The sequence below is a fragment of the Strongylocentrotus purpuratus genome, unplaced genomic scaffold (assembly GCF_000002235.5).
Source record: "Strongylocentrotus purpuratus isolate Spur 01 unplaced genomic scaffold, Spur_5.0 spur5_scaffold_19, whole genome shotgun sequence".
Taxonomy (NCBI): Eukaryota; Metazoa; Echinodermata; class Echinoidea; order Camarodonta; family Strongylocentrotidae; genus Strongylocentrotus; species Strongylocentrotus purpuratus.
The window spans coordinates 19,460,888-19,483,779 of NW_022145604.1; the positions used below are offsets into that span (position 1 = coordinate 19,460,888).

General features: G+C 36.7%; 1 protein-coding gene across 2 annotated transcripts; it reads right to left on the minus strand.

The window, feature by feature from the left end:
* Positions 1-213: 213 nt before the first annotated feature.
* Positions 214-20,466, minus strand: LOC100888688. Of its 2 annotated transcripts, none has more exons than XM_030990524.1 (3): positions 20,230-20,466; positions 4,022-4,299; positions 214-757 (listed from the first exon to the last, which is right to left on the minus strand). In XM_030990524.1, exons 2-3 carry the CDS (start codon positions 4,232-4,234, stop codon positions 428-430), a joined length of 543 nt encoding a protein of 180 aa, XP_030846384.1. In that variant the 5' UTR covers positions 4,235-4,299; positions 20,230-20,466; the 3' UTR covers positions 214-427. The 2 variants fall into 2 exon arrangements, with proteins under 2 accessions (XP_030846384.1, XP_030846385.1); XM_030990525.1 differs by lacking the exon at positions 20,230-20,466 and adding an exon at positions 19,529-20,207.
* Positions 20,467-22,892: the final 2,426 nt, after the last annotated feature.

Genomic DNA, 22,892 nt, shown 5'->3' on the forward strand with positions numbered 1-22,892 from the left:
CCTCAACCACGCCCCCCCTTGAGTAAAAAAAAAAAAGAAGAGGATTCATGGGGAAAAAATGGCATCTAACAACATTCCCCCTTTCGAGTAAGAAAATTTGGAAAAAATAGGGCAAAATAGGGAAGAATAGAGAAAATAAGGGGGGATCGGGAAAATCAGAATAAAATAATGAAGGAAAATAAGAATATGGTTCAAAAAAAAAAAAAAAAAAAAGAAAAAGAAAAAAATCTGGAAAAAATCGGGCAAAATAAAAAATTCGGAAACCGATTTAAATCGGGTTTTTATCAGGCCTGCTTTTATAAATGCCTCTGTTGACCTAGGTGAACACTTTCACCTTATAAAATGGAACCCCTAAAGTTCTTGTAGAGCTTGCAAGTAGGTCAACTTGACTTAAGTACTATGGGACATCAAAGAAAATCAATGCATATCAATCACAAGTATCAGCTGTTTCTCTTAGCATTCTCCTTTCCTCCTCAAAGTCATAGAGATATTTAGTTGGATTGTAGCTGGGGAGATGGGGCACGGAAAAGTAGCTTGTGTCTGTTGAGAGTTTCTGAGCAAAGTACAACTGCTCTGACAATCGGAATGGGATATCTTCTGTGACGAGGTTGGCATATGTGGGACTATGGCCTGTCTGTGAATCAACTTGATTGCTCCTCCCTGCAGGGCTGGATGTTGGAGGTGGTGATGATAGAAGGTGTGATGACCATGCCCTGCTGGATGATGGCTGGACTGGGTTATTTGCTGATTGCTCAACCTGTAAGTAAAGAAATCAAAATTTTAAGGAGAATGAAAGTCAAAAAATAATAATTGTGCATTGAAAAATATAATATCAGTCAATTGAAATCACTAAGAAAATCTCAGATCTTGTTCATCTTTTTGTGATATATCAAATTATAAAAGGTCATTTCATCACAATCCTACTGGTATCTGGCTGCCGCCATTTGGATTTATGATTGGCCAACTATGTCAATCATACTTATAAGTAAAATTGCATGTTTTATCAAATCTTCAAAAAATAAAATATTTTATCTTTTAATTGAAAAATTTAATTTTGATTATAAATAAATTATATTTGTCATATTAAGACATTAATAAAACTAGATGAAACTTTGACTGCGTGCAGTCAAGAATGATGCCTCCGCCATAGAGGGAATTTACAAACCAAAACGGAAGCAATCTTTTTAAATTCAAGTTTACATTCATTCATTCATTAAAAATAGTTTATTTCAAATAAAACATTCATCGCAACGTTTAGCCGAATTACAAAAGTTTACAAACATATTTAAAATATTAAGGAATTTGAAGACTCATGCTTTTCAGGGAACACTTTGTATCTGATGTTCTTCCACACTTGCATAATAGTAAAATGAAAACGCTCACAAATTATTTTCCACCTCTTTCCAGAACTCAACCTTCTCTTTAAGTTATTTTCCAAATTTAATTTACAAACTGATTATAATGTTACAAAGACCACCTGTTTACAAAGACCACATATTTTGTTCCAGTTAAAATGTTTCTTATTGCATACCGGTACAAGGAACTTGTCTATAAAGACAATATTTTCTGTTCCCTTGAAACATGTTTCTCATTAGATAAAGGAAACCTAACAAAAAAATAAAGACCACATGCCCATAAAGACCGTTTTTGTGTGTCTCCCTTAGTCTTTTTACAAAGGTTTCCCTGTATTAGGGTTTTTTAATATTATTTGTCTGCGGTACGATTGTATAGCAGGCAAATGTTGTTTGTATCGTTAATGAATGCATACTTATGTTGGGTCCGGGGCTGTGCCCCGATGGAATGTGATTTGCATAGGCAGCTCGTACAGGTGTGCGAGCTAATTCTGCCACGGAGACCAGGGCGTGGCATGAATTAGTGTGTAATTGAATCATTCTAGCTTGAACTTTCAACGAGACATCTTTTATTTACAATAAAAGTGCGTTGTGTCATGTAGTGTTACATGACTGTGTTTGAATAAGGTTTTTATGCTCGTTGAGTTTTATCTCTGTTTTTTTATCCTGGACCATGATAGGTCCGGTTTCCAGTGAAGGAAACGAGAAGAAATGTTTGTTAAACATTCATACTGAATAAACGGCCAGCTCTCAGTAGTCGTAGTCAGGCTATTCCACAATAATTGAAGTGTATTATTGTGTTATTTGTGTGTATTGGGAGTCAAGAGGGATGACAGACGAAATAATATGTGAGATTATAGGACAGACATGCTATTATGTGTCTCTAAGTTCATCTTGGCTTCTCTGTGCCCCAGGGATTGGTACTTGGGCCACAACTCTTCAACATTTACACTCTTCCCCTTCATGATATCATCAAGAGGCATAATCTCAAGCACCATATGTATGCTGATGACACGCAGATATACTTTTTGTGTTCTCCTTCAAAAGGGGAAGTTGATGCCTGGATTGCTCGTGTTGAAGCCTGTATAAGTGACATTAGGAATTGGATGAAGGAGAATTACTTGAAGCTCAATGACGACAAATCTCAGTTTGTTATGCTGGGTACCAAGCAGCAACTCGCCAAGTCGGTAACCCCCAATCTGAATATTGGTTCGTCATCAATTACTCCAGTAAAGAAAATTCAAAATATTGGAGTTATTTTTTACTCCAATATGACCATGGAGTCGCAAGTATCATCAAGTGTTAAACTTGCGATCCACAGTCTCTGTAATCTTTGTGCTATTCGCAAGTATCTCACCACAAAGGCAGCTGAGCAGCTTGTGCATGCATTTGTTACATCCCGCATCGATTGTTGTAACTCTTTACTCTATGGCATCCCTATGTCTCAAGTTAAGAGGCTCCAGCTTGTTCAGAATGCTGCTGCCCGTCTAGTGACATATACACGCAAGTTCGCCCACATCACTCTAGTCCTTAAATCCCTGCATTGGCTTCCTGTTGAACATCGTCTCACCTACAAAATCCTTCTGATCACATACCGTGCCTTGAAGTTCTCCTCGCCACAGTACATCTATTCTCTACTCAACTTTCGCAAGCCTGGTCGTTCTGGTCTGCGTTCTGCCAATACATCAACTCTGATCATCCCTAAGACCAGACGAATATGGGGAGATCGAGCATTTGCCTCAACAGCTCCCGGATTGTGGAACAGTCTCCCTAACACACTTAAGGACTGTAAATCAGTAGATAGTTTCAAGGCCAGCCTGAAAACTTATCTAATGGCCAACTTTAACTAATATCATCTTCTTCTTTTTTATAACCATGTGTAATGTAATGTAAGCAAAATTGTATCTAAGTATATTATGTAGCTCATTGTAAGCGCCTTGAGCACCCTCTGGGTGGATATGTTGTGCGTTATAAATGTCTATATTATTATTATTATTATCAAACTCTGTTGTTATTTGTTCTAAATTCGGTGCCGTTCATCAAATGATCAGGATACCTTATTGGTTTTAATGAATTAAACTGAATTTATTTGAGGCCGGTATGATTCCCTTTTCAGATTACCAAACAATAGTGCATTTCAGGATTAGGAGAAAAGAGAGGATTAATATGGATAATGTACCTTAGCAAAAAGTAGTGGCATGAAAAGATGGATCCTAAACACAGAAATGTGTAATGGTTTAAGTCTGATAATAAGAAGTTTTAATTTGAAATACCTAAGTAATAGTTTTGAATTAATTTCTTCTTCTTATTCTTTTAAAGTGTAGTCTGCTTCCTTCAACCTTGAAGATTCCAACAGAACTTTGAGAAAGTGTGTGTCATAAGGGCAGGGTGCATGCGTCTTGAGTACTCTACAGAGTGGATTTGGCGCTATACAAGTTACATTTATGATTAATATTGTAATTTATAATAAGGTGCAAAGAAATAATAGCCTTACTTTATAGCTCTATCATTGTTTATAGTGTTACTTTTTTGTTAGTGGTGGTTCTATCTCTGAATCCCTGTGCCATGAAAATATTTTTTCTTCACATTTATGCATTTTGTGTTCCAGACATGTCTCTCTGTGCCACAAAATTTGCTAAGCTAGCTACATGTAAGGTAGCAAGACAAACCTGTGAATAAGAAGGAAGGTACACGCTGTTGGGGGTATGATGAGCAGGCAGTATGGTGTTTCTTTCACTAGCAGTCTCACCAATGAGCAAGAATCCATCTTCCTCTTGATCAGGTCTGCCTTGGTCAGCTCGTCCAGGCACCATGACAGAGAATAACTGTTGATTCTCTGGCTGGGTAGGTGATCGTAGCTTCTCAAGGATCGAGTTAAACATGATGCAAGGCTAAGGACCCAACAATAAGCTCTTAAGTCTTCAGAAGTTTATGTCCCCATAGTTACCTGAAGAAAAAACACATGGAAAAGAAAGAAACAAATTGAAGCATATTATTATGATGATGAACATAAACTACTAAACTAAGGCCGATTAAAATCAATTCCTTGTTTCTTGTCACCTCCTCCTCTAACTTGCCTGGTCATGTCTGTTTTTCAGTTGGGCTGTATCTAATACAGACCACCTTATAATTTTGTTAAAATCGCCTTTATTTCTTTATTTTTCTCATTTCCACCCACTTTTTTGTTAGCAAGATAACTTGAAAATGGTTTACCGGTAATCAAATACCTTGAAATTTGGCACATATATGTAAAGGCATATGAACAAAGTGTTGTGACAGTTGCACTTAATTAAGTTATCACCCAAGTCATTTGTTCTTGTATTATTGATGCATGACATGAACACACATATATTTGTAATAGCACTTCCTCAGGCAAGGTGCCTAATATAGCGCCACCTATTGATAACCACTTGATATCAAACACTCAGAAGGCTACAAGAACATGGTTGTGTTGAGGTCCAAGGATCCCCTTTTTGCCAGCGCATCATGGGGATTTCAGTCATAGTTTTGTCATTATGTCAGGCAAAGAGGTTAGTTTTGTTGTATATTGAATCTATTTCTATGAATTGTTGAAACATAAAGTGTAAATTAGTGTGTGTATTTTGTACTTCATACTGAGAGATGTTGATGTTAGTATGTAGTGTAAGACATGCAAGCCCATGCTGGTTTAATATGTACATTTGATTTGATATGAAGAACAATGATGATAGTGAAGATATTGTTAAATAATTTGATGATATATTATGAGAGTGCTGAAGCACTAAGTAGAAATTCAGAATTTATAATTGTTTAGTTCATCGTTTATTCAAGATATAGTGAAGTCTAGTTGAGACACTTTTAGTGTGATTTGTATTTATGTAAAGCCGTTTAATACATATGGACTAGAATAGTGACTGGGGTTATTTTAATGAGTTATAAAGATCATGACACAATGTACATTATTTTATAAGTTTCTCAAAGAGACTGTTTATTGCTATATTGATGATGCTATGATGTACTTATATTTATTATTCTTTATCTGTGATTTATCCACAGTTTTCACGGAATATACTAGTACGGAATTTACTGGAACGAAAATGAAACTCCAATTAAAGATACAATTCCCGTAGAAGCCTTTGTTTAGACTATTTATTTGAGATCGACCTCGCTGCAGCCACACAAAGCACGGTAAGGTTTTCAACCTTGACCTTGACTGATGACGTAATCTAGGCGCCATTTTGTGAAATTTTCTGAAAATAAACTCTTGATCATATCTTCATAACCAAACATTTTTCAATCATATTTATCATGATTAAGGTCAATATCAGTCCGGTCAATTTCAGGTAAAAAAACGCGCGCGTGCGCGTACGTCCGCGCGTCAGTGCGCGCGCAAAAATTTTAAATGCTCAAAAATCGTCTCAGGTCATTTTAAGCATTTTATAAAAAATCGCTCGTACGAGCAAGCGCGCACGTTTTCGCGCGTTACACCATTACACAACATAGAATCGCCATTTTTTTTTCTTTCATGATATTTCTCATATTTTTTTGAGGAATTTGATACCATGTTTATCTCTTTATGACCATTAATAACAAGATGAGCGTCAATTCAAGATAAATGTCCGTGCCCGCGAGCTCTTTTATTACATAGCATATATGGGCAAAAACATGCCTATACAAAATCCGTTATAGCTCTTTGGAATGAACCGTGACCTTCGATGTTTTTTCATATTTAAATAGAGTATGAGTCGGAAATATGATTCCATGTCTCATTTGGCCATTAAGTGTATCGTGACATCATCATAATGGCCTTGGAACTTAAAATACGAATTTGCATATTATGACGTCAGCATATTTATGTAACATTGATTGTATCTCTGTAAATATTGATCGATTTTCTTCCAAATTTCGATATGTTTTAGCTAAGACAATTCTCTACAAGGTCAGTCATCATTATTATTCATTTTGATCTCGTCATCATAGTGAAAATTATGATTAAAGGGCACATATCAGAAATTTCTTACGTTGCGTGTTATGCCTATGGAAGGTGAATTTCGTTTACATCATTACATCAATAACATTGTTTTTTAGCAGTATCTCGTTTTGTTTTTTTTGCTCTATTTTGTCTCAAATTTTAGTTGACCAGCCCACCTATACTTGTTCAAAACAAGTATTATGTCTAGTTATTTATCAGGTGGGCTGTATAACGTACAGACCACCTTATAATTTCGTTAGAATTGCCTTTATTATTTATTTATTTATTTATTTATTTATTAAATATTTTTCTTATTTCTAACCACTTTTTTGTTAGCAAGATAACTTGAAAATGGCTCAATGAAATGCCTTGAAATTTGGCACACATATGTATAGGCATATGTACAAAGCACAATAACGTTTTCAACATTGACCTTCACTGATGACGTCATCTAGGCGCCATTTTGTAAAAATCAACTCATGATCATATCTTCATAACCAAAAGCTATTTCTCATTCATATTTATCATGATCGAGGTCAATATCCGTCCGGTCAACTTCAGGTCAAAAAACGCGCGCGTGCGCGTACGTCCGCGCGTCAGTGCGCGCGCAAAATTTTTGAATGCTCAAAATCATCTCAAAATCATTTTACATACGTTTTAGGCCATTCTAAGCATTTTATAAAAAATCGCCCACACACACGCGCATGCGCGCGGCGCGCGCGTTTTCGCGCGTAAAACTATTACACAACATTGAATCGCCATTTTTTTTCTTTCATAATATTCCACATATTTTTACAAACAAATTAATACCATGCTTGTCTCTTTATGACTATTAATAATGGAATGATCGACCGTTTAACATAAATTTCCGTGCGCGCGAGCTCTTGTAATACATAGCATATATGGGCAAAAACATGCCTATACAAGATCCATTGTAGCCCTTTAGGATGCAAGGTGACCCCAATTTTTGGGTCATATTTTGATACAGTATGAATTGGAGATATGATTTCATGTCTCATTTGACCCTCAATTAACTCATGACGTCATCATAATGGCCTCCAAACTCAAAATTTCAATTTGCATATTATGACGTCAGCATATTTACGGAAAATTGATTGTTTCTCTGTAAATATTGATCGATTGTCTTCAAAATTTTGATATGTTTTAGCTGAGACAATTCTCTACAAATAAAATTGGCCCTAATTTTCATTTTGACAAAGGCATCAGGGCGTATTTTCGCGATTAAAAAAGACATGTCAATTTTTCACATTTTGAGTGTATTCTCTATGGGACATGAGTTTTTCTCAAAACTGGATTCTTTCGCGAGCAATATCTCTGTCGTTTAGCTTCGTTTACGCTGAACTTCGAGTATGTTGTAGCTGAGACAATAAGCTATCTCAAATGTACCCTTCATTTTGTCTCAAATTTTGGTTCGACCAGCCCACCTATACTTGTTCCAAACAAGTATTACAAATCTAGTTTATTTTTCTTATTTCGACCCACTTTTTTGTTAGCAAGATAAGTTGAAAATGGCTCAATCAAATGATTTGATATTTAGCACACATATGTATAGCCATATGGACAAAACAAAGTAAGGTTTTCAACCTTGACCTTGACTGATGACGTCATCTAGGCGCCCTTTTGTGAAATTTTCTGAAAATTTACTTATGATCATAATTTTATAACGGTAAGTTATTTCTCATTCATATTTATCATGGTCAAGGTCAATATCAGTCCGGTCAATTTCAGGTCAAAAAACGCGCACGTGTGCGTACGTCCGCGCGTCAATGCGCGCGCAAAATTTTTAAATGCTCAAAATCGTCTCAAATTTATTTCGCATACGTTTCAGGTCATTTTAAGCATTTTATAAAAAATCGCGCGTACGAGCATGCGCGCGCGTTTTCGCGCGTAACACCATTACAAAACATAGAATCGCCATTTTTTTTTCTTTCATGATATTTCTCATATTTTTTCAAGGAATTTGATTCCATGTTTATCTCTTTATGACCATTATCAACAAGATGAGCGTAAATTCAAGATAAATGTCAGTGCGCGCGAGCTCTTTTAATACATAGCATATATGGGCAAAAACATGCCTATACAAAATCCGTTATAGCTCTTTGAAATGCACCGGGATCCTCAATTTTTTTTCATATTAAGATAGAGTATGAGTCGGAAATATGATTCCATGTCTCATTTGGCCATTAAGTGTATCGTGACATCATCACAATGGCCTTGGAACTCAAAATACGAATTTGCATATTATGACGTCAGCATATTTATGTAAAATTGATTGTATCTCTGTAAATATTGATCAATTTTCTTCAAAATTTCGATATGTTGTAGCTAAGACAATTCTCTACAAGCGCAGTAAATACCATTGTTCATTTTGATGACGTCATCATAGTAAAAATTTTGATTAAAGGCCTCATGTCAAAAACTTCATAATTTGCGTGTTATGCCCATAGAAGGTGAATTTCGTTCACGTCATGAATCTACATGATATTGTTTGATAAGAATTTTAAAGCAGTATGTCGCTTATTTTTGCTCTATTTTGTCTCAAATTTTAGTTGACCAGCCCACCTATACTTGTTCCAAACAAGTATTATATGTCTAGTTTATTTTTCTTAATTCTCGCCACTTTTTTGTTAGCAAGATAACTTGAAATTGTCTAAATCAAATACCTTGAAATTTGGCACACATATGTATAGGCATATAGAGAAATCACAATAACGTTTTCAACCTTGACCTTGACTGATGACGTCATCTAGGCGCCATTTTGTGAATTTTTCTGAAAATCATCTCATGATCATATCTTCAAAACCAAAAGGTATTTCTCATTCATATTTATCATGATCAAGGTCAATATCAGTCTGGTTAATTTCAGGTCAAAAAACGCGCGCTTGTGCGTACGTCAGCGCGCAAAAATTGTAAATGCTCAAAATCGTCCCAAATTTATTTTGCACACGTTTTAGGTCATTTTAAGCATTTTATAAAAAATCGCGCACACGCACATGCGTAACACCATTACACAACATAGAATCGCCATTTTTTTTTCTTTCATGATATTTCTCATATTTTTTCGAGGAATTTGATACCATGTTTATCACTTTATGACCATTAATAACAAGATGAGCGTCAATTCAAGATAAATGTCCGTGCCCGCGAGCTCTTTTATTACATACACCTGTAGCATATATGGGCAAAAACATGCCTATACAAAATCCATTATAGCTCTTTGGAATGAACCGTGACCTTCATATTTAGATAGAGTATGAGTCGGAAATATGATTCCATGTCTCATTTGGCCATTAAGTGTATCGTGACATCATCATAATGGCCTTGGAACTTGCATATATTTGCATATAATGACGTCAGCATATTTATGTAACATTGATTGTATCTCTGTAAATATTGATCGATTTTCTTCCAAATTTCGATATGGTGTAGCTGAGACAATTCTCTACAAGGTCGGTCAACACCATTTTTCATTTTGATGCTTCATCATAGTGAAAATTACAATTAAAGGGCACATATCAGAAATTTCTTACGTTGCGTGTTATGCCTATGGAAGGTTAATTTCGTTTACATCATTACATCAATGACATTGTTTTTTTTAGCAGTATCTCGCTTATTTTTGCTCTATTTTGTCTCAAATTTTAATTGACCAGCCCACCTATACTTGTTCAAAACAAGTATTATGTCTAGTTTTACATATTTTGATAGAGAATGAGTCGGAAAAATGACTTAACGTCTCATTTGGCTATTACAAATATTTTGACATCATCATAATGGCCTTCGAACTAAAAATAGGAATTTGCATATTATGACGTCAGCATATTTATGGAAAATTGATTGTATCTCTGTAAATATTGATCGATTTTCTTCCAAATTTCGATATGTTTTAGCTAAGACAATTCTCTACAAGGTCAGTCATCATTATTTTTCATTTTGATCTCGTCATCATAGTGAAAATTACGATTAAAGGGCACATATCAGAAATTTCTTACGTTGCGTGTTATGCCTATGGAAGGTGAATTTCGTTTACATCATTACATCAATAACATTGTTTTTTAGCAGTATCTCGTTTTGTTTTTTTGCTCTATTTTGTCTCAAATTTTAGTTGACCAGCCCACCTATACTTGTTCAAAACAAGTATTATGTCTAGTTATTTATTTATTTTTCTTAATTCTCGCCACTTTTTTGTTAGCAAGATAACTTGAAATTGTCTAAATCAAATACCTTGAAATTTGGCACACATATGTATAGGCATATAGAGAAATCACAATAACGTTTTCAACCTTGACCTTGACTGATGACGTCATCTAGGCGCCATTTTGTGAATTTTTCTGAAAATCATCTCATGATCATATCTTCAAAACCAAAAGGTATTTCTCATTCATATTTATCATGATCAAGGTCAATATCAGTCCGGTTAATTTCAGGTAAAAAAACGCGCGCTTGTGCGTACGTCAGCGCGCAAAAATTGTAAATGCTCAAAATCGTCCCAAATTTATTTTGCACACGTTTTAGGTCATTTTAAGCATTTTATAAAAAATCGCGCACACGCACATGCGTAACACCATTACACAACATAGAATCGCCATTTTTTTTTCTTTCATGATATTTCTCATATTTTTTCGAGGAATTTGATACCATGTTTATCACTTTATGACCATTAATAACAAGATGAGCGTCAATTCAAGATAAATGTCCGTGCCCGCGAGCTCTTTTATTACATACACCTGTAGCATATATGGGCAAAAACATGCCTATACAAAATCCATTATAGCTCTTTGGAATGAACCGTGACCTTCATATTTAGATAGAGTATGAGTCGGAAATATGATTCCATGTCTCATTTGGCCATTAAGTGTATCATGACATCATCATAATGGCCTTGGAACTTGCATATATTTGCATATAATGACATCAGCATATTTATGTAACATTGATTGTATCTCTGTAAATATTGATCGATTTTCTTCCAAATTTCGATATGGTGTAGCTGAGACAATTCTCTACAAGGTCGGTCAACACCATTTTTCATTTTGATGCTTCATCATAGTGAAAATTACAATTAAAGGGCACATATCAGAAATTTCTTACGTTGCGTGTTATGCCTATGGAAGGTTAATTTCGTTTACATCATTACATCAATGACATTGTTTTTTTTAGCAGTATCTCGCTTATTTTTGCTCTATTTTGTCTCAAATTTTAGTTGACCAGCCCACCTATACTTGTTCAAAACAAGTATTATGTCTAGTTTTACATATTTTGATAGAGAATGAGTCGGAAAAATGATTTAACGTCTCATTTGGCTATTACAAATATTTTGACATCATCATAATGGCCTTCGAACTAAAAATAGGAATTTGCATATTATGACGTCAGCATATTTATGGAAAATTGATTGTATCTCTGTAAATATTGATCGATTTTCTTCCAAATTTCGATATGTTGTAGCTAAGATAATTCTCTACAAGCTCAGTAATCACCATTTTTCATTTTGATGACGTCATCAGAGTGAAAATTTTGATTAAAGGCCTCATGTCAGAAATTTCATAATTTGCGTGTTATGACTATAGAAGGTGAATTTCGTTCACGTCATGAATCTACATGATATTGTTTTTTAAGAATTTTAAAGCAGTATCTCACTTATTTTTGCTCTATTTTGTCTCAAATTTTAGTTGACCAGCCCACCTATACTTGTTCCAAACAAGTATTACATGTCTAGTTTTCTCTTGTTCTTGCCCACCTCAATTTTTCTTGACAATTAGACAACAAAAACCATGAAAGTAATGAATGGAGTTTTACATTGTCTTGACTTTCTGAGTACATATACAATTTAGATTTAATTAATGAAATTTGTATTTAAACAAGTCAACGCAAAGCGTAGCATCCCCTCGCAGGGTACAAATGGCCTATATACGTCAGAACAAGTTACTTCCATTGGACTTTACTATTATATTACTAGGCAAGGAAGTTAACCACATTTTCACATATAATTAGGTGTTTTTGCATATTTAATGAGCAATGACCTTTCACCTTTGACCTACAAACTTAGAAATCAAACTTAGGCTGTACATGTATTTTGATACAATGTACCTTCATATCAAATTTTATTAAAATCCGTCAATTCTAAACTTATGGATAGGAAACCAGATTCGCATATTTAATGAGCTATGACCTTTGACCTACATACTCGGAAATTCAACTTAGGCTGTGTTTTGATACCATGAACCTTCATATCAAATTTCATTAAAATCTGTCAAACATTACTTAAGTTATCGATCGGAAACCAGATGTGTATTTTTTCGCATATTTAATGAGCTATGACCTACCGTACATACTCTGAAATCGAACTTCATATCAAATTTCCTTAAAATCTGTCAAACATTACCGAAGTTATCGATTGGAAAACAAATTTGTTACGAACGGACGGATGGCAGCGTTACTATATCCCCTCCGACTTCGTCGGCAAGGGGATAATAAAGCTTGTTCAGGGGGGGGCTATGGTGCAATTAACTCCTTGAAAACTTTAAAGTCATAAAAGCTTTTGAATTTGTAACGGCAATTAAGACTCTGTGTGCAAGAAATTGCACAGCATACCGATAAACTTGGATGCTATGCAAGAGTCATATTCACAGATTTTTCATCAGCATTTAATACTATGCAGACCCATTTTCTCTTGCAAAAGTTACTTCTTTAATTCTGTGGGTAAAAGAGTTAAAGTGCAAGGGGTCTTATCTGATTCAATATCTATCAATACCGGTGTCCCTCAGGGATGTGTGCTTCCTGCTCTTATATGATGTATACTAATGATTGCATGTCTACTAATAATGATGTTAGCTTTTTCAAATTTGCAGATGAAACTGCAATCTTGGGGATGATCAGAGGTGATGAAAATAACTATCATTCAAATATACATGTAGAGCAGGTGTGATGATAATTAAACTTAATCAGTCCAAAATGAAAGAAACCATTGTTGACTTTAGAGTTGCTACACAACAACACGAACCAGTGAAGATCAAAGATGAAAACATTGAAATTGTTCCAAAATACAAATATCTGGGCACAACAATCGATAATAAACTTACCTGGCATGGTAACGAGAATGTTTTATCTTTAATAGGAAACTGAGCTCTCTACATGTTGATAGACCTATCTTAAGTCTTTTCTACAAATCCATTGTTGAGAGTATGTTTCATTTCAATTGTATTGATTGGTTTACAGCATGTAGGAAGGATGACTTTAGGAAAATGGAAAGTGTAGTTAAGAGGGCGAGTAAAATAACAGGAAAACTGAAAAAAACGAAACTTGGCAGAAGAATGCTAGGCACGAAACCCCTGAAAAAGCTAAACAGATCATTGCAAATGAAAATCACAATCTAAATTACTTATATGTATTATTACGATCAGGAAGGAATATGCGCTGTTGGACAGGCCGATATTTGGGCTCATATGTTCCATACTCCATTCGTTTGTACAATCAAATGGAGTGAGGAGCATGTGGGCCCAAGTATCGGCTTGGCGTGGTTCTCCTCCCTTCCTTCCTTCACACTGATGTTCTATCCTTTTCATCATTTTCAATGTGTAATACATATGAGAATATTTCTATCTTGTCTATCTTTTATCTTGATGGTTCTTCTATGATTATAAACACAACGATATAGTTTTTCATATACATATTTTTACAATGTATGACCAAAATTTGGATGAATAAAAAGAATTGAATTGAATTGAAGAGAGGGGCAAAAATATTGGAAAATGTACCTTCAAGTACCTCCCTTATTTTGGCACCAAAAATCACAAAACCTAAAGAGAAGTGATGGTATGCTTCACAGAAATTTTAACTAAAAATCTCGCAATCTGTATTGCCGCGCAATGCGAGTGTATCCCCCGGCAGTGGCAGCGATTGTGTGTCATCCTTATGTTCGAAGGAGGGACAAAGATGCCCTCTTCCCTCCCTGAAACAAAAGGATTACGTAGAGATTGCCATTGGTGGCTCGGACTATTGTCAAGACTTAGAGCAGCATCACCAAAACAAAATGTGTGTAGGATAATTCATATCTGTAGGAAATGTGAAAGATATCTGTCAATGTGGCAGTTAGAGCGCACAAAAGACAGCCACCAAAATATGACCTTTGATCCTATAACAGACGGAACACAGATGGCAACATCACTAAACACTAAAAATGTGTAGATTGTACTAAGACACACCTCCATACACCATTTGAAAGAAATCTGTCGAGAAATGTGGCATTTAGAGTGCATAAAAGACATATGACCTTTGACTATATAAAAGGCGGAAAATGAGGGCAGCATCGCCCAAAGTGTAGATGTGTAGATTGTACTAAGATACATCTCCATTCAAAATTTAAAAGAAATCCGTCATGAAATATGACCTGCAGAGCACACACTAGACACCCACCAAAATATGACCCTTTGACCCTAAAAAACACGGGACACTGGTGGCATCATCACAAAAAAGTATAGGTGCATAGATTTTACCAACATACACTTTTATGCTCAATTTGAAAGAAATCTGTCAAGAAATGATGCAGTTAGACCGCACACTAGAGTGCAAACAAGACATCTATCAAAATATGACCTTTGACCCTATAAAAAATGGAACACTAGAGGCAGCATCACCAAAGTCTATTGGCTTGAAGATTATACCAAGATACACCTTTGTTCAAATTTTAAAACAAATCCCTTGAGAAATATGGCCTATAGAGCGCACACAAACCATCCACAAAAATATGGCCTTTTACCCTATAGAAGACGGAACACTGGGGGCAGCATCACCAAAAGTTATAGGTGTGTAGATTATACCAAGATACACCTCCATACGAAATTTGAAAGAAATCCATCAAGCAATGTGGCAGTTCGAGCGCACACAAGAATATGACGCCAGCCAAGCAAGTTTTTGAGCGATTTTTCCTGAATTTGTCTCTCTGAAATATGCTTTTGATTACTATACTGTAACAAATTATCCTACCGTAATGAATACAGCCCAGTGCCACAGGGCTAATCCCCATTGTGCCAAGCCACAAATCCCCCTGTGCCAAGTTTATTTTGAGATAATCTGATAATTTGATGGTGCGATCAATAGCGCGTGCCAAGCACTCAGCACAGTACAATGAGCATGAACAAAAACTGCTATAACGAATGCGAGCATGCATGCATAAAGCAGCTATGCTGTGGCCCGCTCTCGTGAATTAAGCAGCCAATTGAAAGCGTGCTCGCGTGTACAAAGCACTATAACGGTAGCGTGCATGCGACCTTATGGCAGGATATGAGTTAATCCTCACTCAAATTCTGTGTTTTTCTTTTTTTTCTTTTAGGTTCTCCAAACTGAATTTTTTTTTTTGCGAGAACGTCTGGATCGTGCATAAATATACCGGTACACAACGTGCATGCATCTGCACACAGTTTGCATATCAATTATAATAATAATAGCGATTAGTATAGTATACAAGGGCGCATGCACAGAGTTTGCTGAAGTTAGCAAACTCCCTGCGCACATGCCTTTTTACACTAACCGCTATTATCATAAGGTATGTAAGTATCGAATTGGCAAAATTCAGCTTTTAGGTGTATACTATGTGTCTTTGTATTTCAGCCGAACTAACTTTGCAAACTCTTTTAAGAGGTCAGTGTTTTTGTCATGCAAATCGCACCTTTGCTAATTATCATCAGTCCCCATCGAGGACTGCGGTGATGATCACAAGAAACTTTTGAACTGCAAACAGTTTTCTCCATTGCCTTCACATGTTGATGGCAATTCCATGGCTGAAACGTTTATTCAATTCTTTAGTGTAAAAGGGAAACGCTCTCGCCTGTATTACGCATAGTGCTGTAGTCAAACGTTCAACCGTCTGGTATCCGACCGTTCATGGCCCTATCCGATTTCAATTGGACGGTATCGTTTTCCCGTTTTTTTTTTTTAAATAACTTTTTAATTTGGCAATGTCTCCCAGCTCAGTAATCGGTGTGTTGACTCACCACTTGGAAACTAGAACACTCCAATTTGTCTGTCATCTTGGTTTGAAAGTAATCTTTCTAATAGATCTCAATATGTATTTTATAATAATAATTCCTCCAATGTTTCTTCTATTACACATGGCGTACCACAAGGTTCTATCATAGGTCCTCTACTGTTTTTAATTTACATCAATGATCTTACACATACTTCTAAACACGACATTGTTACTATTATTTGTGACAAGTTCACAAGCACAAATCGGCGCCTTCAACTGCACCTCGCAGTTAAATGAAAGTCCTTCCCCGCGTGGGTTTAAAAAAAAAAATATATATATTTTTTAATAAATCGTTTAACCGAAAACCGTCCGGTTTTGACTGGCGGTTAAACAGAATTGGAGATATCCATGATGTTACAACACTAATTACGCAATTCGATATGATGACAAATTGAGGTTGGAACATTATTTATAGGCAGGGTGGCCCATTAGCAGGCCCTCAAAAATGAAATCCTCTGAATATATTCAGCATTTTGAAGTGAATATTGACTAAGAATCATCAGAAGAATGATTTACTATTATTTGTACCAAGATCGATAACTTGAATGAAATATGAACAAATAACAAAAATATTTATTTATTCTCATATTAAGTTGGGAGAACATAATCAAAGTCTACTGACCTAAACTGACCTTTGACATTGTGACCTGGAAATTGTGTCAATTGTTTTGTGATACTTGATAACTCTTGGGTACAAGTTTCATGGAATTTGAACAAACACTTTTGAAAATATGCTAAAAATTCAAAATCTTGATGTTGATGCCACAACAAAGTCTAAGTTTGTTGACCTAAAATGACCTTTGACCTTAACTTAGTGACTTGAAATTCTACTCACATGATTGGGGATACTTAATTACCGTGTAGTCCAAGCTTCATTGACTAAGTAAGAACTTATACTATCAAAAAAAAATAATTTTAAATTCAAAAACTTATCCTTTTTTGATGTTGACGCCGTCCACGCCACCGCCGTCGCCATCGCCACCAGAAAAGCAGTGCCTATGTCTCGCTTTTTGCTACGCAGTCGAAACAAAAATCAGAGATAGTCTTAATCCAAATGTTTTTCCACTCGGACCCCACACCTCTTCCACACTGAGGACCTTTCAATAGGGAGGCCAATGCCAAAATCTAACTTTTTATTTACTAATTTGTTTATTATAAAACAAAGATTAAAAGAAAGCATTTTCTTTCACTAAGACAACTCACCCATCTACCGACTCTAGAAGTTACATAAAATAGGAGATATCCAGCTCTTAAGTAGGCCCTTCCTTCTACGCCTGGCCGTACGTAAGAGCCTTGAAACAATCAATTTCATTACGTTGAGAATTAGACAGGCCCGAGGGAATAGGCTTGTCATTGCCCGGACAACAAGTTCAAAGCTTCGCGCGAAAGTACATTCATCATCACCGGCTAGCCTTGAATCGGTAACACACACCGACACAGTACTACAGGCCAGGTACGGTAATTGCATGCAAGCCGCAATCCTGAAATCGAGCCATGCTAGCCATGGCATGGAGGGTCAAAACATAGAGAGAAAGCTCGAAAGCCACTCTTTGCAAACTCCGAGATTAAAATAAAAGTAAAGTAAAAATAAATAAATAGGCCTACCTTAGTTTTGAGATGTATTCCAATTACTATTTCCTCATGAGTAAAGATCAATCTGACACTGCATTATCAACGATCTCGATCGATAAATCCAACTTGCAGCAAACACAATACGGACTGCATGCATGCAACATACACTGACGTAGACGTGTACTGACAGAGATGTTTCTCTCTCTCTCTCTCTGACTCTCTCTCTCACTAACCATATCATACACTAAAACACACACCTTCAAATCATGGCATTCATTCCACTTCTCAATTGAAGTATAGACTGCTCACGTAGACTTTTTTTTTTTTTTTTTACTGAAATGTCTTTTTTAACACTTCTCATACATTACTGCACGACACTGGTGTCTGCTACGACAATTATTGGATTTAAATACGTCAAAATGTGTAAGATCGTCAACAAATGGTGAAAGACCATTACAGATCTGTAAATAGAGTCTATAGGTATGTTTTGGAGTGTACAATTGTGTATTTGTTATATATTTTATTCAATAGATATTTTTATTTTGTTTTTTTCTTTCAGGCAATTTTCTGACTTGGGACGACGAGCGCACAAATCGTAGGCGTAGAAGCCTTACGCCCGGGCATTGGCCTCCCTACTTTCAACATACCACCCAAGATGAAATTCTTTCCCTTTTTCGTAAATTTCCTCCTAGAGCCTAGACCTAGTCTAGATCTAAATCTTGTCCATTAGATCCAGTTCCTACCATTCCTTTTAAAGATTGCGCTCGGATATTTGCACCAATTATTTCTCACATTGTTAATCTTAGAATGAATCAAGCCACTGTACCCTTAACTCCGGGAAGCTTCAACACCAGCGCCGGTGTTGGAGCTTCCTGGAGGCGTTATTTTTTTCTGCGGCACAGATTGGGGCATGGTGCGTGTTGTCGGAAGTTCGTTCTTTCCCTTCTGAATAGTGTCTGCACGTACGTGAGACTAGTCATGTTCGCTAGCACATATCGTTGCGAAGAAGTTTGAATAACATCGTGACCTATGTGTTTAGATAACATTCCTCTTCGTTTAAGTTAGTTAAGTTTTATTGATTAATTATTGTGATGTTCTCCTTATTGACGTGCTGCCTCCTCTTCAGATTTCCAATTTCATTTTAATTGTTGATGTAATGATTTTCCATTAATTCCATACGGTAGTGGATTACATGTACTGTAGTACGCACACGACCACTATTAGTCTGTAAATCAAGACCCCTTTAAAAAAAAAAACCCAATCTGTGCCGCAGAAAAAAATAACGCTTCCCGAAAACGGAGTTACTGTACCCTCCGTTATAGACCGAAAGCTTCAGTCTCTTTATCGTCGGTTGTTCCACTGAGACGTCTGGCTCCACTAGACCTTCGGATATAGAGACTGAACGATCGCCTATGCCATCGTATGTTGAAGATATCACGGCTAGATTTTAGCCGTTAGGCCCCTCCCACAAACATGACAAACTCCACGAGAAATACATCATTTATCTTCAATTGCAGTAATTTTCTAGGCAATTGTCAGTCCCTAAAAGTTCCCTTTTTACCCCCCTTCCCCACGAAATAGAAATAGAAAAGAAATAAAAGGACTTACCAAGCTTTTGGCTGCTTCTCGATGACCCACGTCAAGCATTGACCGACAGAAATCAAAATGGTGGCTAATGAATATTCAATGACCTCGCCTCGGCTAGCTCCTCCGCGCGTCACGTCGAGGATAGCGCGCGCACGTGAAGCAGGCAACACAAGAACTCAAACGTGAGTAGCAGCAGCGTGATGTACATGTACGTGCGCGTACGCGCACGTCTATGAATGAGGTCAATGGGGTGCAGACTAAAAAACTTTGGCATGAATATTCATTACTTTGATTCAAGATGGCTGACGTCTAAAGACAGTCAAGTGGAAGAGATAATAACACTTTTTTGAAGAAGATTTCATATGCAGAGGTCCAAGGCACATATTTTCTTAATGTTTATCATGTGTGGTTTAATTCTAAATGCAAATTGTATATGATAGTGCATGCGATTCTTACAAAAAAAGGATTTAACTTAGCGTCAGGGCAGTATCGTCTTATCGTATACCCGTAGAGTGTATCAACGTGCGATGGCATAGGCGATCGTTCAGTCTCTATATCCGGAGATCTAGTGGAGCCAGACGTAGTCTCAGTGGAACAACCGACGATATAGAGACTGAAGCTTTCGGTCTACCTCAGTTAAGGCTACCACAGGCAACATATAAACAGGTATACGGGGCAACACAATAAATATGCTATTGTATATTGAACTGGTGGTTTATTACCTTTTCCTGAAATCTTGGCGATCATCGGCTTTCCACTATTCATGCACTAACAAAATGGCAGAACTTCTTGAGAAGACACGTTCTGCCATTGGCATTAGATCTAGGCCTAGAATCTACTAGGAAATTTAATATCGTTGCTATCATCACGAGTATCACGAAATGATGTCAAATGTTAGAAGTTACAGCGAACTTTGGCGACAGCTACTTTCGCGACCACTAAGAGGTCAACGAACTTTAAGAAATCCATTGATATATAACAACAATAGACTGCGAAAAGTGCGCGCGAGGATTCATTAAAGCCCCATTCGTTTATATTCATGTTATTAATGATAGCGCTGTTGCCGGATAAGGGGAACTTCACCCCCCTCCCTACATTACGCCGACATTTTCTGTTTCTTAGTTATTAACACTAGAAGATAGGGGAGATGGTGCACACAGGCGCGGATCCAGGATTTCTTAGGGGAGGGGGCCCAACTTTTTTTTTTTTGCTCCCGAAAATTTGAAAATCGCGCCGGCCGAAAAGTCGCTCAGTGGGGGGGGGGGGGGGGGGGGGGGGGGGGGGGGGGGGGGGGGGGGGGGGGGGGGGGGGGGAGCACAATTTTTTTTTTTTTTTTTTTTTTTTTGCTCCCGAAAATTTGAAAAACGCGCCGGCCAAAAATTCGCTCAGTGGGGGGGGGGGGGGGGGGGGGGGTAGTGAGCACATTTTTTTTTTTTGATCCTCAAAAAAATTTCAATTTGCACCCCCCCCCCCCTTGAGCGCCAGGGGGGGGGGGGGCCCAACCCCCCAAAAAGGTAAAAATCACGTGACTTTACATGATTTTTTTTCTCAAGGAGGGGGGGGCCCGGGCCCCCCCCCCCCCCTGGATCCGCCACTGGGTGCACAAGAACCCCATATATGTCCAGCTCTGGACAATTTCAGAAATTTCAGGAAATGAACACCGCCTTGGTCGTTATGGGTCACGGGGTAGGGGGAACTTCACCCCCCCCTCCGTACCTTACGCCGACATTTCTAATTCTTAGGAAGATAGAGAAGCTCAAGCGCAACATAATGATACCTCTTAGAAGTCCGTGTCTTTCTTTTTAAGAAAGATATTTGCAAATGTAAAACATGCTTCAAATGGCTCTTTTATAGCGCAAAATGAAAGTATATACGCGATTAAATCGTTTTCTTTTGATTGCGCAAGAAATAAAGATGAGAGAGATAAACCGATGTCAAGAACAGATAGAGAAGCTCAAGCGCAACATAATGATACCTCTTAGAAGTCCGTGTCTTTCTTTTTAAGAAAGATATTTGCAAATGTAAAACATGCTTCAAATGGCTCTTTTATAGCGCAAAATGAAAGTATATACGCGATTAAATCGTTTTCTTTTGATTGCGCAAGAAATAAAGATGAGAGAGATAAACCGATGTCAAGAACAGATAGAGAAGCTCAAGCGCAACATAATGATACCTCTTAGAAGTCCATGGCTTTCTTTTAAGAAAGATATTTGCAAATGTAAAACATGCTTCAAATGGCTCTTTTATAGCGCTAAATGAAAGTATATACGCGAATAAATCGTTTTCTTTTGATTGCGCAAGAAATAAAGATGAGAGAGATAAACCGATGTCAAGAACAGATAGAGGAGCTCAAGCGCAACATAATGATACCTCTTAGAAGTCCATGGCTTTCTTTTTAAGAAAGATATTTGCAAATGTAAAACATGCTTCAAATGGCGCTTTTATAGCGCAAAATGAAAGTATATACGCGATTAAATCGTTTTCTTTTGATTGCGCAAGAAATAAAGATGAGAGAGATAAACCGATGTCAAGAACAGATAGAGAAGCTCAAGCGCAACATAATGATACCTCTTAGAAGTCCGTGGCTTTCTTTTTAAGAAAGATATTTGCAAATGTAAAACATGCTTCAAATGGCTCTTTTTTAGCGCAAAATGAAAGTATATACGCGATTAAATCGTTTTCTTTTGATTGCGCAAGAAATAAAGATGAGAGAGATAAACCGATGTCAAGAACAGATAGAGAAGCTCAAGCGCAACATAATGATACCTCTTAGAAGTCCATGGCTTTCTTTTTAAGAAAGATATTTGCAAATGAAAAACATGCTTCAAATGGCTCTTTTATAGCGCAAAATGAAAGTATATACGCGATTAAATCGTTTTCTTTTGATTGCGCAAGAAATAAAGATGAGAGAGATAAACCGATGTCAAGAACAAATAAGAGAAGCTCAAGCGCAACATAATGATACCTCTTAGAAGTCCGTGTCTTTCTTTTTAAGAAAGATATTTGCAAATGTAAAACATGCTTTAAATGGCTCTTTTATAGCGCAAAATGAAAGTATATACGCGATTAAATCGTTTTCTTTTGATTGCGCAAGAAATAAAGATGAGAGAGATAAAACGATGTCAAGAACAGATAGAGAAGCTCAAGCGCAACATAATGATACCTCTTAGAAGTCCGTGTCTTTCTTTTTAAGAAAGATATTTGCAAATGTAAAACATGCTTCAAATGGCTCTTTTATAGCGCAAAATGAAAGTATATACGCGATTAAATCGTTTTCTTTTGATTGCGCAAGAAATAAAGATGAGAGAGATAAACCGATGTCAAGAACAGATAGAGAAGCTCAAGCGCAACATAATGATACCTCTTAGAAGTCCATGGCTTTCTT